General features: G+C 37.8%; 3 protein-coding genes across 3 annotated transcripts in view; 2 read left to right on the forward strand and 1 right to left on the reverse strand.

Moving 5' to 3' along the window:
- LOC113649943 (natural killer cell receptor 2B4-like) overlaps positions 1 to 14,955 on the forward strand; it is a 469,259-nt gene that overhangs the window by 290,223 nt on the left and 164,081 nt on the right. The gene's annotated exons all lie outside the window — the stretch shown is intronic.
- Positions 1 to 14,955, reverse strand: part of LOC113649997 — a 174,692-nt gene that overhangs the window by 135,341 nt on the left and 24,396 nt on the right. Inside the window, exons 6-10 of the mRNA XM_047816683.1 lie at positions 3,218 to 3,299; positions 2,985 to 3,124; positions 2,568 to 2,903; positions 1,880 to 2,167; positions 1,405 to 1,514 (exon numbers count right to left, since the gene is read on the reverse strand). Coding sequence (XP_047672639.1) covers positions 1,405 to 1,514; positions 1,880 to 2,167; positions 2,568 to 2,903; positions 2,985 to 3,124; positions 3,218 to 3,299 — 956 coding nt within the window. The remainder of the gene's footprint in view (positions 1 to 1,404; positions 1,515 to 1,879; positions 2,168 to 2,567; positions 2,904 to 2,984; positions 3,125 to 3,217; positions 3,300 to 14,955) is intronic.
- Positions 1 to 14,955, forward strand: part of LOC113649996 (CD48 antigen-like) — a 100,741-nt gene that overhangs the window by 10,322 nt on the left and 75,464 nt on the right. The gene's annotated exons all lie outside the window — the stretch shown is intronic.

Below are 14,955 nucleotides of genomic sequence, written 5' to 3' on the forward strand. Positions count from 1 at the left end.
AATGCAAGACTCTAGACTTCACTATGGTTTTGACTGGCTGATCATATAATAATACCTCCCTCATCATTTCTACTTTCTGCTTCTATTTCCCTGCTTTTCACAAAAAAATCTGATGTCCATCAGATGTGATCTACAGGAGCCAGTAACAATCGAGTCAGAATACGACTGATATTTAAAAAATTACATTAGTTTCGTCATGTTATAGCATGTCTGCGTTCTATAAAAGGGATACACAGACGCTCGCGGATATTGATTTCTGCGTGCTCGTGCCAGTTTGTCTTTTCCGTTAAAGTACGACGGCAATGCGTTTACAGGCATGACTTACGTTTCCTATATAAATACTGGCAAACAAAGTAAAACTTGATCTGTGCGTGAAACTTAAACTTGAGGCACAACACCGGACACTAGGGCACATGCCCCCAGTAAAGGAGTCTAACGACGCCTGTGGTTCGGCAGGCTTATTAAAATGGATGCAATTCACAATTCTGGCCATTTACCTTTGAAACGTTAAGTCCTCACTTGTAAAAAAACAGTCACTGTAAGAAGAATTGAAGACGGACAGAGACAGATGAAAACCACATTCGTTTTGACGGCTCTTGTAGCGATGAAGAGTTTTAAACTGGCGCTCTGATTGGTCGAATTATTATTTTCCCAGGTTGTTGCCCAATGCGGTTACACCCATAGGCGCATTGCCTGGTGCACAAATGCACAGACACTTGTATTCAAAGGCATCAATGGGTTTTTACAATGCGTATTTTGAAGTGACAAATTGTAGCAGCGTACTTTGATGTCTAAATGCGTATCTGCTACACAAAATGCGTAAAGGTTGGCAGGTCTGTATACTAAAAAGATGTGAACTCCATGTGATCTTTTGCATCAAAACAACATTAATCAGACTGTATATATATAATCACACCCCCAGTGTCACCCATATGAGGATAGGTTCCCCTTTCAGTCTGGTTCCTCTCAAGGTTTCTTCCTTTACCATCTAAGAGAGTTTTTCCTCCCCACAGTCACCTGAGTCACCTCAGACTTGTTCACTGGGGATAAATACATACACGTTGTGAACTAAACATCTAATATTAATCTTAAATGTTGTATTATATTAATCTTTCTTTTATTCTGTAAATTAACCCTTTGTTCTATGTTTATGTTCTGTAAAGCTGCTGTAAGACAACGTCAAATGTAATAAGCGCCATAAAAATACATTTGAATTGCATTGAACTTTTATACCAAATCATTTTCCCCACAACTTTACCTCTTTCTCTCTCTCTGCACTGTGAGCTTTAATATTCACATCAGCATTAGCCAGTTCATCAGGATTTTCTGAAAATGAAGATTAAATGTTACTGAACTGAACAAATATAAAAACTAAACACATGAACAGAAAGAGTCATTACTTGCCTTGTGTTTTTTATTTTTCTGCCGAATCCCCAAAATTATTAATATTATAATTAATAACACAAAAAGTCCAACAGATATCAGGGCAGGGAACAGTGAACGGGGACGATCATCTGTACAGATTAAGATATAATCATAAATGTAAGCAATTAAAAAAAAAAAAGATTAATACAGAAATTTTAATCAGTTACTTCAATACGTTTGTAGTTATTATAAAAATATTGATCATGTGTTGATGTATAACATAAAAGTCTATCACAGAGTTTATACAACACACACTAAGACCTGTGCTGAAGTAAACTACAGATCACTGAAGTACTGATGAAGTATTTACTATATCTGAACAATCTGAAGAGTAAAAACACTAAAGATTAAACCGGGAAAGTGTTTATTCACCTCTGTCTCACTCCATCATGAATATTCATTATTCTTTTCTTAACTACAGTAAAGTGATGAGAGTTTAGACTCACTGACGTACCTGAGACGTCACAGAGCTGTGTGATGATGAGAGAAGTTGTTTTATTGCTGACAGGGTTTGCAGACACACAGATGTAAGTGTTAGTGTCATTGTGTTGTATTTGAAGTGGGAGATTGAGGGGAACACTGAGATCTGTGTTATTGGTGATGGAGATTCTCTCATTCTCTCTGTACCAGGATAACTTCACATCTTCTCCATTCTCCACAGAACACAGGAGGAAACACGACTCTGTGGAAATCACACTTGGCTTTCCTCTTTCATTTATTATTACTGGAGTTGATACTGGAGCTAAAAACACAAAAACTTTAAATACTTTAGTTACATGAAGCAGAATGCATCTTTAATAATTAACAGAATTCCCACTCAATGTAGAAAATAATTTCCCAGGACTTCAGGATTATTTCTACACCCATGATGCCAGTAGAAAGCTGTGATGTAGCAGGGTTACTGTTTCACCCTGAAGATTATTTCCCTATAACAGCAGCACATCCCCAAGTGTTTTATTACTTTTATACAACAGAAATTTTGTTACAAAGCACTGACACTGGAGACTCCATAAATCTCTTTACTTCACCAAATCAACATCAATATTTATTTAATACAAGTTGTATTTCTTTTTTTTTTAATTAATGATGAAGTTATGAAACTGAACACAGACATGAAGGAGACATGAAACACTTTTACTCACCATAAACACTGACACTGAAAGTCCTAGATGAGAGACGTCCAGTGATGGCTTTTAATAAATAAACTCCAGAATCAGTTCTGCTGATGTTCCTGATGGTTAAAGCTCCACTGATTCTGTCCAGCTGCAGTCGCTCTTTAAATCTCTCACTGATGTCTGTAACAGTTTCTCCTTTATACACATGACTGTCCAATATCTTTTCCTCTAATTTCTCAGGTCCATAAAACCACTGAATATGAGCATGACTCTGAATCCCAGTTATCCCAGTATGGAGAGTTATAGTGGTTCCTTCCACTTCCTGCAGTGTGACCGTCTCGTCTCCAGCTTCACACAGTAAACCTGCATCACAGCTTCAGCTTCATCATTTCACTCACAAACTATACTGTGATGTGTGATTGTGAAGGAAAAACACAAACTTACAGCACAGCAGGAGAAGAAGAGTCCTGAGAGTCCTGATTTCTGCTACAATATTCACCAGGATTTGTCCCATTGCCCTGAACATCATCGTCACTAATGAACTTTGGGATCGATGAAGTTCATCAACATCACTTCTGTAGCTGCTGTTCACAACCAACATTACTGTTAGTTTAATATGAATAAAAATGTGAGTACATTCACAAGATCTGGAACAAATGTATTTTTATATTCCTCACCTGAAGCTTCCAGTAGCTGATAAAACACTAGTTTGATTCCATGCACCAACACCATCTACGTTACAGAGCTGATGTTCTGATGTTCACAATTCACCAAATGGACCTTAACAAAAGAGGTTCACAACAATGAAGCACAAAGTCATCCATTTGTTTCATTCTTCTTTACCTGTGGCCACAAGATTGCTCTTCCCCTGAACTCTGATTAGCACTGAACATGGCCATTGTTCTAACATGCAATTCTTCAGCGGTGACATCACTTCTTTTCTCCTTCACATCAGAATCACATACTGCATCTTTGTGTGCAACAGCCTGTCAATTGTCAATTGTTTCCTTCTGTAGATATTTGTGAAAGCCTGCTGTAACTGACAGTAGGTCAAGGAACATTGAACTCGCAGAGCTTTGTTTTAAGTCCTACAGCAATCGGAGTGGTAATGTTTGACAGACACTCGATGATGGCAGGCAAATTCTCCATCACTGCATTTACTGAACGTACCTGGCATGCCCAGCGTGTGCTTGATAGCTGCACAAGTTCTGCTGGACGCAATCCTGGTTGCTTTTGGGTCTCTACAAACTTCTGATGGTTAACTAAAGAACAGCTAAAAATGAATGAAGACTTTGCAGCATCTCAAAAAACTCAGTGATTACAGTTACAGCTCTACATGTGTGACATAAAACTAGATTTAACTCATGAGCATAGCAATGCACATAAATTGCTTCAGGGTGTCGCTTTCTGAAGTGGGATTGAACAACCCCAGTTACCCCACTCATGACTGCAGCTCCATCATAGGTTTGTGCCACACATCTTAAATGGCCTATTCCTTTTTCTTGTAGTTCCTTCTCTATTGCAGCACTTATTGACACAGCATCAAAACTAGTCAGTTCTGTTAAGGCCAGGAGCCTTTCTTTTATAGTACCCTTAGCTGTCACATATCTGACACATATTGCCAATTGTTCAGATTTCCCCGTTCTTGCCTCATCTGCCATAATGACATACATCTTGGATTCTAGCATTTCTCTGTCTATTGTTGCAGTCACTTCTTGTGAACAGCAAGTGTTCATCTCATTCTGACTTGCTTTAGAGAGGTAAGTAGTGTTTTTTGGGGTTGCATACCTCTGCAAAAAAAAGGTGAAATTGAGTCAACAAGGACATTCACTCTAGGAGGTTACCTTTATTATCACTGTTCTCTTTCACTTTGTGACCTCTAAAAGGTATCCCTTGTTTCCCCAACATGCAGGTTACAGCTCCAATCCGCCGTACGTACTCCCTTCTTTGATGTATCTCCTCTACATTTGCTGTTTCTAACTGCTGTATGACACTTCATTGAGATGCACCTGTCTTTGTTTTATGTAGCACCCTGATCCTGGAGAAACGTTGTCTCATGTCACTGTGTACTGCAACAGCTATATATGGTTGTAATGACAATAAAAGCTTCTTGACTTGACTTGACTTGATTCATGTTTATGAAATGCAATCAAAGCTTTTTTCCAGTTTTTAAAGCCAACATGCACAAACATATCCTTTTTCAGATTTCTACCAAATACTCGACATGCAAAGCAGAATGCTGCATTTTTCTGTTTTGAGTATTCTAGCCACCTAAAACTTTGGAACCAACTTGACTGAAAGGACCTTTTCTCTGAACCAAACTGTTCTACCTGGTAATATGACAATTTTATTTGTTTGGGACCTGTGACCTTATCCCCTGAATCATTCAAATGAAGAGAAGTTGCTGACTGCATTTCACAAAAAGCCTCGTCCTCCTCCCTGTCTTCACATGTTGCCTCTCTGTCTTCGTTTTCTCCTCTATCTACATTTGTGTCTCTGTTTTGTCTCTCTAAGGCTTCACAGTCAGCCTCACTGTCCCTTTCTTCCCTGTTTTCATGTCATTCTGCTGTCCTTCTCTTCATCTCCACGTACTATGATGAAACATGATATAGTATTAGCATGTCAAGTGTACAGAGACCATATAAAAAATACTCTCCTATCTATTACTTCTCTTCATTATTAGCCTAGGCAATTTAATATCCATTAAAAGTAAAAGCAAAAGTAGACACACACTTTCACTTATCCTGGGATGAGGGGCTACGTTTTGACACCCTAACACACTGATTTGTGTGTGTGCTTTACTAAATTTGTAAGTGTGAGCACTAGTCAGATCTTTCAATTGTAAACATTACAATCTTGAGTTAGAAATGTTTCATTTGTGAGTCAATACTCAGCTGCTTCAGTTTGCACAGAATAAGCAAACTAGCGAATGGAATTATGAACTACTGTATATGACTAACTAAAATTAATTTTGGTAGACTTTGATAACACTTAAAGCATTGCTGCAGGGCAGGTTAACAAGGTGAAAACATAATACCGAAAACAAAATACTGTCTACTGTATAACCGTCTTTGCGACTTTCCGCCGATTAACCTTATAGATAAACGCCCCCAGCTCTGACTGACTCTGTGCTTCTCCGTTCAGATAAAGCAGACAGTTGATGATGCACTTTTGAAAGACTACAACACACGCGTGTACAAGCAAAGTAAAAAAATTTGCTCTTTATCAAACCAAACTATTTGCTGTTTTACATTTTTATATTTACCTGTTCCATTTACAGCAACACTATTTTATTTGGTACCATGTCCTGAAAGATCTTGATAACCAAATTATTTCTGATTCACAATTACACATTGGTGATAATAAAAGAAACTATTTGCTGTTTTACATTTTTATATTTACCTTTCCCTTTTACACAAAACCTTTCTATTTGGTACCATGTCCTCAAGCTGTTCTCCTGTTGTTGACTGAACATCACCGAGCTGAATGAAGCTCCTTTATGGTCATGTCATGTACATAACGCACAACAGAGCACACCTGTTCAATGTGTGATAAATCAGTAGTCTCATCAAGTAAAATTGAAAATATTGACGCTTCCCTTACTTCCTTCAGTATTTCTTGTTTCACATAAATAGCCATGGCTCTAATTAGGTCATTTTGTATTCGGTTTGAGAAGAGAGACACCTGAGGTTTTTGACATGATGCTTGTTCTTCTTTGATGTTGTCAAGATGAAGCTTAAGGACACTGTCATATCCCAGATAGCAATTATATTTAGGCCAAATGTGGGTATTATCTGGCACATATGGCCTAGATGTGGCTTGGCTATACAGATATGGGCCAAATTGTGGCCATATTTGTTTTGCCATAACTTTAAAATCGGCGGGAAATGCTCTCTTGGTTCACAACTCATTTTGAGGTATATGGCCCAGATAACATTGAACACATGAGAACCATATGTGGTTGAGCTATCGCACACAGTGAGAAACACGGACTTGTGGTAAACTTTTGGCTTAATACGTGGAAAAACACAGGACACCTGAAATAAAGTGCGGCAGACATCCTCCGTCCCACACCTCAGGTTGCTATGCATCTTCATATATAAGACTTCGGCGGGAATGTGACTGAGACTCAGGCAGTGGGCGGTATTTCTGCTTTCCTCACGACTGTGTAAGCTACGTTCAGGTAAGTGATTGGCACTTTACAGTCATATAATTGAAATATGCAGCATTATGTGTCAATATTGCATGTTATTAAGCGTTTAGTTATTAGTTTAATTGAGGAAGGGGTCAAATTAGCTGATATTTTCCTCAGTTTAACAATACAGTTTAATGTACGCTAGGGCTCCGCTGGTTTGGCGCTTTAAATTCCGATGTTTTTGGCTATAAATCAACAGTACTTAAGTAAAGTTGGCCGCATATTCACAGATTGGAGTTTCCCAAGTCAATAACTCCTGAGCTAAACGCTGTTACCACACAAATAACACCTCTTTTCTATCGTAGTAATGTAGAGAGGCAGCTACAGCCCAATTTTCCTAAAAATCAGCTTTCTTCCGCGGTGGACAAAATACATGTCTCTATGTGCAAACCAAGGGACCGTCTGCAAAGTGCAAAACCCGAAAAGCGAATACTAAAAACAGTCAACTTGGGAGAAATGTCTTTTTGTATAATTTTTTTTTTATATATGAAAATATTTCCCCCAAGTAAGTGTTGTAGTATAACTATCAGGACATCAGGACAATTTGGTGACAGTACAGTATTCGCTTTTCGGGATTTGCACTTTGCAGACGGTCCCTTGGAATCTCTCTTATACACTGAAAGTCATGCATGTCTTTTTTAAAGCAGAATACATCCAGTGTAAATTTTAACCAGTTGGTGAAAAAGTATCCTAAAAATATATTCTAAAAACAAAATCTAAATAATTTGTCATAAGAAATTATGGTATTATTATGGCCAACATATTGAAAAATACAATTTGCAATTCCTTTCGAAAACATACTGGAAAAAATATTTTTGGTCAATCAGAGGTGGTTAATTATTGCAATTAAAATATTAAAGAAGGAAATTTATATTAAATGATTTTTTCCCCCCATTATCCTCCAGCGCTAACTTCCATATTGTATTGCAGCTAGCATTATTTAAATTCATCTATATTGCAGAGACCGAGAGGGGGGTAGGAGGGAGCGAATGAAGAAACACGAGGCCCAACAAAACACTGCCGACCCTCATTAGGCACATCAAAACTCAATTTCCCAATTTAAGTTCTCTGTACAAGTTAATCTGATTTTTTTGTATTTTTTTTTTCTGTGATTTTTATTACTCTGAGTTGAATACATTCTTAAATGTATTCTTATGTTTACTCTTAAAGCTGTAATTATTTAAACACTTGTTTTGAAGTAAATTGTTTTGAGTACATTTGTTGTTGAGTGTTTCATTTACTTTTAAGTTAATAAGACTTTTACATACTGTCAGCTGCGAGTGTGGCACATATGGGCCAATAGATTTTAACCAAACTCAACCATACTAAAATTGCATATAAGGCTCATATTTGGGCCACATTAAATTGTATTATTTGTCTCATGTTTGGTGGAGTTATGGCACTCCTTTGGTTCAGTTCTTTCAAAGAAGAGGTGTGCCATATTTGGGCCACATAAAAGTACATTTGGCTCATGCTTGGTAAACTTATGGCACTGCTTTGGTTCAGTTTTGACAAAAAAGAGGTGTGCCATATTTGGGCCACATAAATTACATTTGGCTCATGCTTGGTAAACTTATGGCTCTGCTTTGGTTCAGTTTTGGCAAAGGAGATGTGGGCCATATCTGGGCCGACAAACACAAACTAATCTGGGCCACAGCTCAGCTGTTTATCTGGCCCAAATCTGGGCCAAAGGAAATTTGCTGACTGGGATTGACCAACCAACTCTACAAGCTCTAAGAAATTTCCTTTGTTTGAATTTGAGAGGCTTTCATTGTCACCTCTGAATGCCATGCCTTGTTTTGCTAAGTACAATATAATGTCAGTCAGTCGGTAAATAATCTCCCTGTTTTTTTTTGCCGTTCTCTTTCTTTGGCTGCTGGCATCTCAAAGTCTGCCTTTTCCAATGCTGTATCCAATGTTTTTCTTTTAAAGGCATTCCACCGAATCATGCCTGGCATGTGTGACTCTGTCCTGCTATGCTCCTTCATTTTTCCTTTAGCTTGCTTCCACAGACTTAACCCCACTGACTTCCAACCTGTCCTGCTCTTATACTTTTCATCATTCATAAAAAGCCTGCAGCTGAAACAGTACATTACATCATTCTCAGGAGAATACTCTAACCAGGGGTGTTCTTCATACCACTGTCCCTGAAATGAAACTGTTTATTTTTTGGGAACGGCAAAATTGGACGACAAGGTCCTACTGAATTTGAAAATTTTGTGAAGGCCACATTGTTCTTCATTCTTTACATGAGCAGGATCTGATGGGTTTTGTAACTGAAGCAAAAACTCAAAGTCTTCTTGCATTTTCTCCCTTGTGTACATGGCTGTGGCTGCCTCACTCTCCATTTCTTCCTGTTCTGTGTCTGTCTCATTATATTGCCTTTCTTTCTCATTCTGAATTTTTTTTTTTGTCTCTGTCTCAGAGACTTTTACTCTTAAGTTGATTCTGAGACAGTTTCAGAGACATATTATAGAGAATGAATAACAAACCTATTACAATCATATTTTAAATACAATTGTTAGGCTTTAGTGCTAATTAAGTTTATGTTCTTGTAATATTACTCTTAAATTCAAATAATTTAATGACTATATTTCTTGTTATCAAACTCTAGCATATTCAGAATCCTTTACTGTCAGCCAGTTTAAAAACACTTAGCTGTAAGTGTCTGATTTACCTGCTGGAGCTTTTAATCAATGTTTGCAGTGTTGAACTGCCTTTAGCAGCCTCCCTTCGCTCTTTCTCTCTCTCTCTCTGTCTTCTTTTTTGTGAAGGCATTGTTTTTTGTTACTCTTTTTTGCGGGGGGGGGGGGTGTCTACAAAGTTTGCTAACAACAGAAAATGTTGTTGTTTGTATTAGATCTGATCGAGAGTACAATAACTTGATTAGACAAACAGATAATTCTAAGAACGTGAATATGTTGTACAAGTTGTTATCACTAGTAGAAGACCAAGAGCAAAAAGAGCATTACGGACATAAATACAAAAGAATTCCGCAGATTCAACCACTGTCTTGCATAAACTACCTGTTAATTAACAGCTTAACTCGTGAACTTTCGTCTCGTGTTCAGTCCGAGTTTCAAGAGAGCGCCGCAGACACATACAGTACTGTGAGTGATGCTGCGCTTGCGGCGTGCGGAGAGAGCTGGAAAACCTGGAGCAGATTTGCGGAATCAGAGGAATGCTTTGAGCGGAGCGGTGGGGGTGGGGAACAGGGGCACATCAATCGATGAGGGCAGGGGGCAGTGGCTCTGGCACCCGGCCACCCCCCTGTGCACGGCCCTGGTTCTGTGTGTCTTTGGTGGTTGTTCATTAAAAACATGTGTGTTAAATGTGAATCTGTGTCTAATTATCTGATCATTGTTCAGGTAAAAGGAAGGAAAAACAGACTCTAAGGGAATCCATCCACTTCTGGATGACACCAAATAGTGCAAATAAATGATAAAGATTTTTTCAATATGATGAAAGGTGCCAATAATTCTGACCCATACACAATGTTTGCAGCTTAAAAAATCTCACAGTTCAACTAAGTGTTCTAATTTTCCTGCATTTTTAACATCCCTAATATTATTAGCCCAGTTTAGGCTGTGAAATGTCTTTAAATGACTCTTGTAGATCCGATTCACTTCAAAGATTCATTTAAAAAGATCCGTTTGTTTGGATTCAGCACGTGACTAGAAACTTCTGGAAGATTCACAAATAAAATGCCTGGATGTCTGATCATGATTTACTTTATGCTCTGCTTCCACCTTGTGGTCAAACTCTGTATCTTACAAAGATGTGGGATTTCGGATCAAAATGCTGTGTGTACAAACATGGTTAATAGAAACTGTACCCTAGATGTGAGACAGGAATATTCCTGGGCTATAGTAAGGACAGCCCTATAATCCACAGACAATAAATGTGTCTAAACACAGACTAGTGATATTTAATAAGCAGAACAGGGCTGAACAACAGACAATAACTGATGACGACGACTTAAAGATTAAGAATACAAAAACAAAAGACCTGACAGAGTGCAGGAGGGCCTGAGATTCATATCCTGGAACACAACAGAAGGGAAGTTATTATAGATGATAACGATGTGTCAAGTTACAGACAAGGTAATAAATGAACATTTTAACAGGAAATATTCAAAATCAAAATGGTCATTACCCAGTAAGAGAAAGGCGAGTTGTAAAATACCCAGTGGATTATGAGACTGATGATGTCCCTAATGTGAGCATTGATTATTGTTACAGGGCAGTATGTGGTGTTCCCCAAACCTATAGGGAGGCCCTAATGTCACCTGAGGGCCCTGAATGAGAGTGTGTAATGAAGGAGGAGATCGACTGATCTGTAAAGTTTACAAAGTTTATATCTCTACACCATTGCAAAAACAAACAAACAAACAAACTAACTAAAAAACAAGAAAAAACAACAACACATACCCAGTTTTTTCATTGTCGACTGTCATGAAAACCTGTAAAATCTGGAAGATATTTTCAATTCAATTTTTCAATTCAATTTATTTCTATGGTGCTTTTAACAATTAAAATAATATATATTTATCCCTATAACTAATGAGCAAGCTGGAGGCGACGGCGGAAAGAAAAAACTCCCTGAGAAGACATGAGGAAGAAACCTTGAGAGGAACCAGACTGGAACAGAGAGGAACCTCATCGTCATTTGGGTGAAGATACAGTATGGCATTTCTTGTTTTATTGATACCAGTGTGTTCTCCAATTGGAGAAGAATAAATTATTTAAAGACTTCCTTCTCTTCCTTTCTGATTTTAACCACTCGTCTTCTCCCAGACCAGAGAGCTCCATCTATATCACATTATAGTAGGTTATCTATCATTAATTTTATCATTATTGTAGATTTCCTCCCACTTCTATTTTCCATAGCTCTAAACGTACAGATTTAAAATTACAAATTATATTAAAAAATACTTCTTATTATTATGACAAACATATTTATTGTAGTTAATGTCAATTAATAAAAGTTACAGCATGAATAAGAACATTGTCAGTATTATCAATGCGTATTTTCTCACATGTGCACAGAGATCTGCACAGAGTCCCAGAGTCTGGAGCTTCGCAACAATCGCTGGTTTGTTCCCTTTAAAGTGTGTGATGTTGTTAATGCCCTGCCACATGCTTCTTGTATCGTTTTTGTTGAATTGTTCTTCAACTTTGTTTTTATATTGTCTTTTTGCAGCTTTGGTGGATGTCCTGAGATTGTAGCTGGCTTGTTTGCGATCATCAGGATTCCTGGATTTAAAAGCAGACTTCCGTGCTGACAAGGCCACTCAAACATCGCTATTAATCCACGGTTTTTGGTTTGGGTAGACGTGGATTGTTTTTGTCGGCACAACATCTTCTATACACTTCCCGATGAAACACGTGACAGATTCTGAGTGTGCCTCTATGTCGTCATCAGACGCTGCCCGGAACATGTCCCATGAGTTACATACATAACACAAATATACTTTTATCAAAAAGAACATGAAATGATAATTAATCGATTTATTTTATAGGTTACTGATCTACAATTCATTTATATTTAATAACCTTTGAATCGTAGAGTTTGGATTAAAAATAATTAACATTCTCGATCTGTGTACTTCATTAAACTACAAATAAAAACAGTTTGCTCTTCAAGTAGGAGTTTTGTAATTAGTTTATTTATGTAACACTGTTATTGCTGCTATGTGCAATACCAACAGTTGTAGTAGATCAGAAAGCAAATACTGATCATGAGCATGTGTAAATATTATTTCCGTTTGTTTGTTTGTTTGTTTGTTTGTTTGTTTGTTTGTTTGTTTGCTATCCACTGAAGACACTGACACCTAACTCTAACCCTAACTGTATGAGACACAGATCATTTCCTGTGATATTTACTTCTAAATGTGTTAAACATCATGGCAGCTTTTATTTGAACCCTCTCACTTTTCAGTTGATCAGAAACAGTGTGACTAATACAGGTGATTGACAGGTACTTCTTGTTGCTCAGGTGTGTGTCTGTGTGTTTAGATTGATTACTTCAATAGTTCATAGGTGAAGACTGAGTTTGTTGTTAAAAATGAGAGCTGTCTATTAACCAAAGCCCACAACTGAAAGAAGCTGAAAAACAAGGCAGGAAAAGCTACAGAAAAGATGAATGGAGCAGGTTGATGATGTCAGAGTTATTGCAGGTGAGGGATCTGTAACCAAATATTAAGTGTTATTGACTTTAAAGAGTTTAAGGACATGTTGAGATTAGATTAAAGCAAAAATAAGGCTTTGTTCTCATAATCACTCACAAACAAAACACAGATCATGTGTGTGTGTGTGTGTGTGTGTGTGTGTGTGTGTGTGTGTGTGTGTGTGTGTGTGTGTGTGTGTGTGTGTGTGTGTGTGTGTATTACAGCTGTTAGTCAGGGTACTCTGTCTCCATCAGATGCTCAGGTTACCTATGAGAGTGCAGTCTGAGGGTTTACAGTACTGTCATAAGATCTCTGACTCTAACTCTGACTCCTCTGTGTCTGCTCTGACTCCTCTGTGTCTCTGCTCTGACTCCTCTGTGTCTCTGCTCTGAGTCCTCTCTGACTCTAACATTAGCTTTTAGTCTTCTCTATGACTCCACTCTGGTGTGTGTGTGACTCCTCTCTGTATCTCTGACTCTGTTGTGACTTTTCACTGATGTGTCTGTGACTTCTTTGTAATTCTATTATGACTCTGTGTCTCTGCTTTGACTCCTCTGTGACTATGTTATTACTCTGTGCTGTGACTCCTGTGTGACCCCTCTGTAAGTCTCTGACTCTCCTGGGACTCATTTGACTGTGACTTCTCCGGGTCACGTAAATAACTGTGTGATATTTGTGTCATAATGTTTTTTAAGGACTTCATGTTTTTTGTTTGTTTTTATATTTATAAGCTCACTGTATATGAAGAGTTGAAAAATAAAAACAAACGCTATTTATAATGTATAAATGTTATACATTATATATATATATATATATATAATAAATTTTTTAGTGTTTATTTAAAATCTTTGCTGTAAATTAACAAAGTGAGTGTGTGTTAAAGTCAAAATAACCTCATGCTGGAATTCTAAATAAATCAATTCATATATAAGGACGTCTATGTGCTCCTACTGTAAGAGCTTTGTAGTGTTCAGGTGATCGTTCTCATGTCATTTATACAGCTACATTCAGTGTCTATAACATGATTTATTCACTGTTACTTTTTTATTATATAGACATTACAGTATCTAACTTATTGGTTTTGCTGAATTATACAGGATACATTCATGGCTCTCAGCAGTAATCAGTCAGTGTTTTCATGAACTTTCACAGACAAATGTAATAAAATCTGCATGTTGTTACGCCCTGTCTAGGGGTGAATGCGCAACATGAAAGGGTACGAGGAAACAGAGGTAACGGGATAAACAATATTTTTAATGAGAATAACAAATTTCACATGTACAACTGGGGTATGACTTCAGGAGCCGACAAGGCCAAAATAAACAGAAACAACTAATTGTTGTACCCTTTAAATTCCCTGCTGTGCAAACAAAATAAACTACAATTACTTCCCTAACTCCCTGTACAAAAACACAACCAATAAAAGGTTCAAACAAAAATGGCATCCGTCTCCCTGCTGCCCCAATAATACTATATTCACATATTTTAGCTAATAAGACCAAAGCGGGGCAATCCAGAGTCAAAGTCAAAAGAACAGGCAGTAGTCAGCATTAACAGGAATGTCTAAACACACTAATATCACAGACAACTCACACAATACTAATTAGCAGCAAACGAGTAACACAAACACAGCAAGTGAGCCAAAAAGCTAAAGCAGGAAGAGGTGGTGGAGGCTTTTATAGACTACAGGGAGTCAGCTGACCAGGCAGGGTGTGGCATTGGGTAACCATCAGAAACCAATCGGTGTTCATCCTGCACAGAAACACAGACACCTTCCAAAACAGAGAACAAAAATGAACTAGATTTGTAAAGCGCGTCGCGGCAAACTTTGATGTTGGTTTTGACGGTGCAAGTATTCGCAAAGGCCGGTGCTTTTTGGAGGCAAGTGGACAGAAAGATTGTGAAAGCTACTGGACCGCTAGTTTTGGAGGCGAGCGGACATGAGCACGTGACGTGATCTGAATACCCGTGAGGCAGTTCTCCTCATCGTGCTGTGTTTTGATATATGACATGTCCATGTTGTGCTAATTTTTAATTTTCAGGTTACGTCA

Source organism: Tachysurus fulvidraco, chromosome 7 (genome assembly GCF_022655615.1).
Source record: "Tachysurus fulvidraco isolate hzauxx_2018 chromosome 7, HZAU_PFXX_2.0, whole genome shotgun sequence".
NCBI classification, from domain to species: Eukaryota; Metazoa; Chordata; class Actinopteri; order Siluriformes; family Bagridae; genus Tachysurus; species Tachysurus fulvidraco.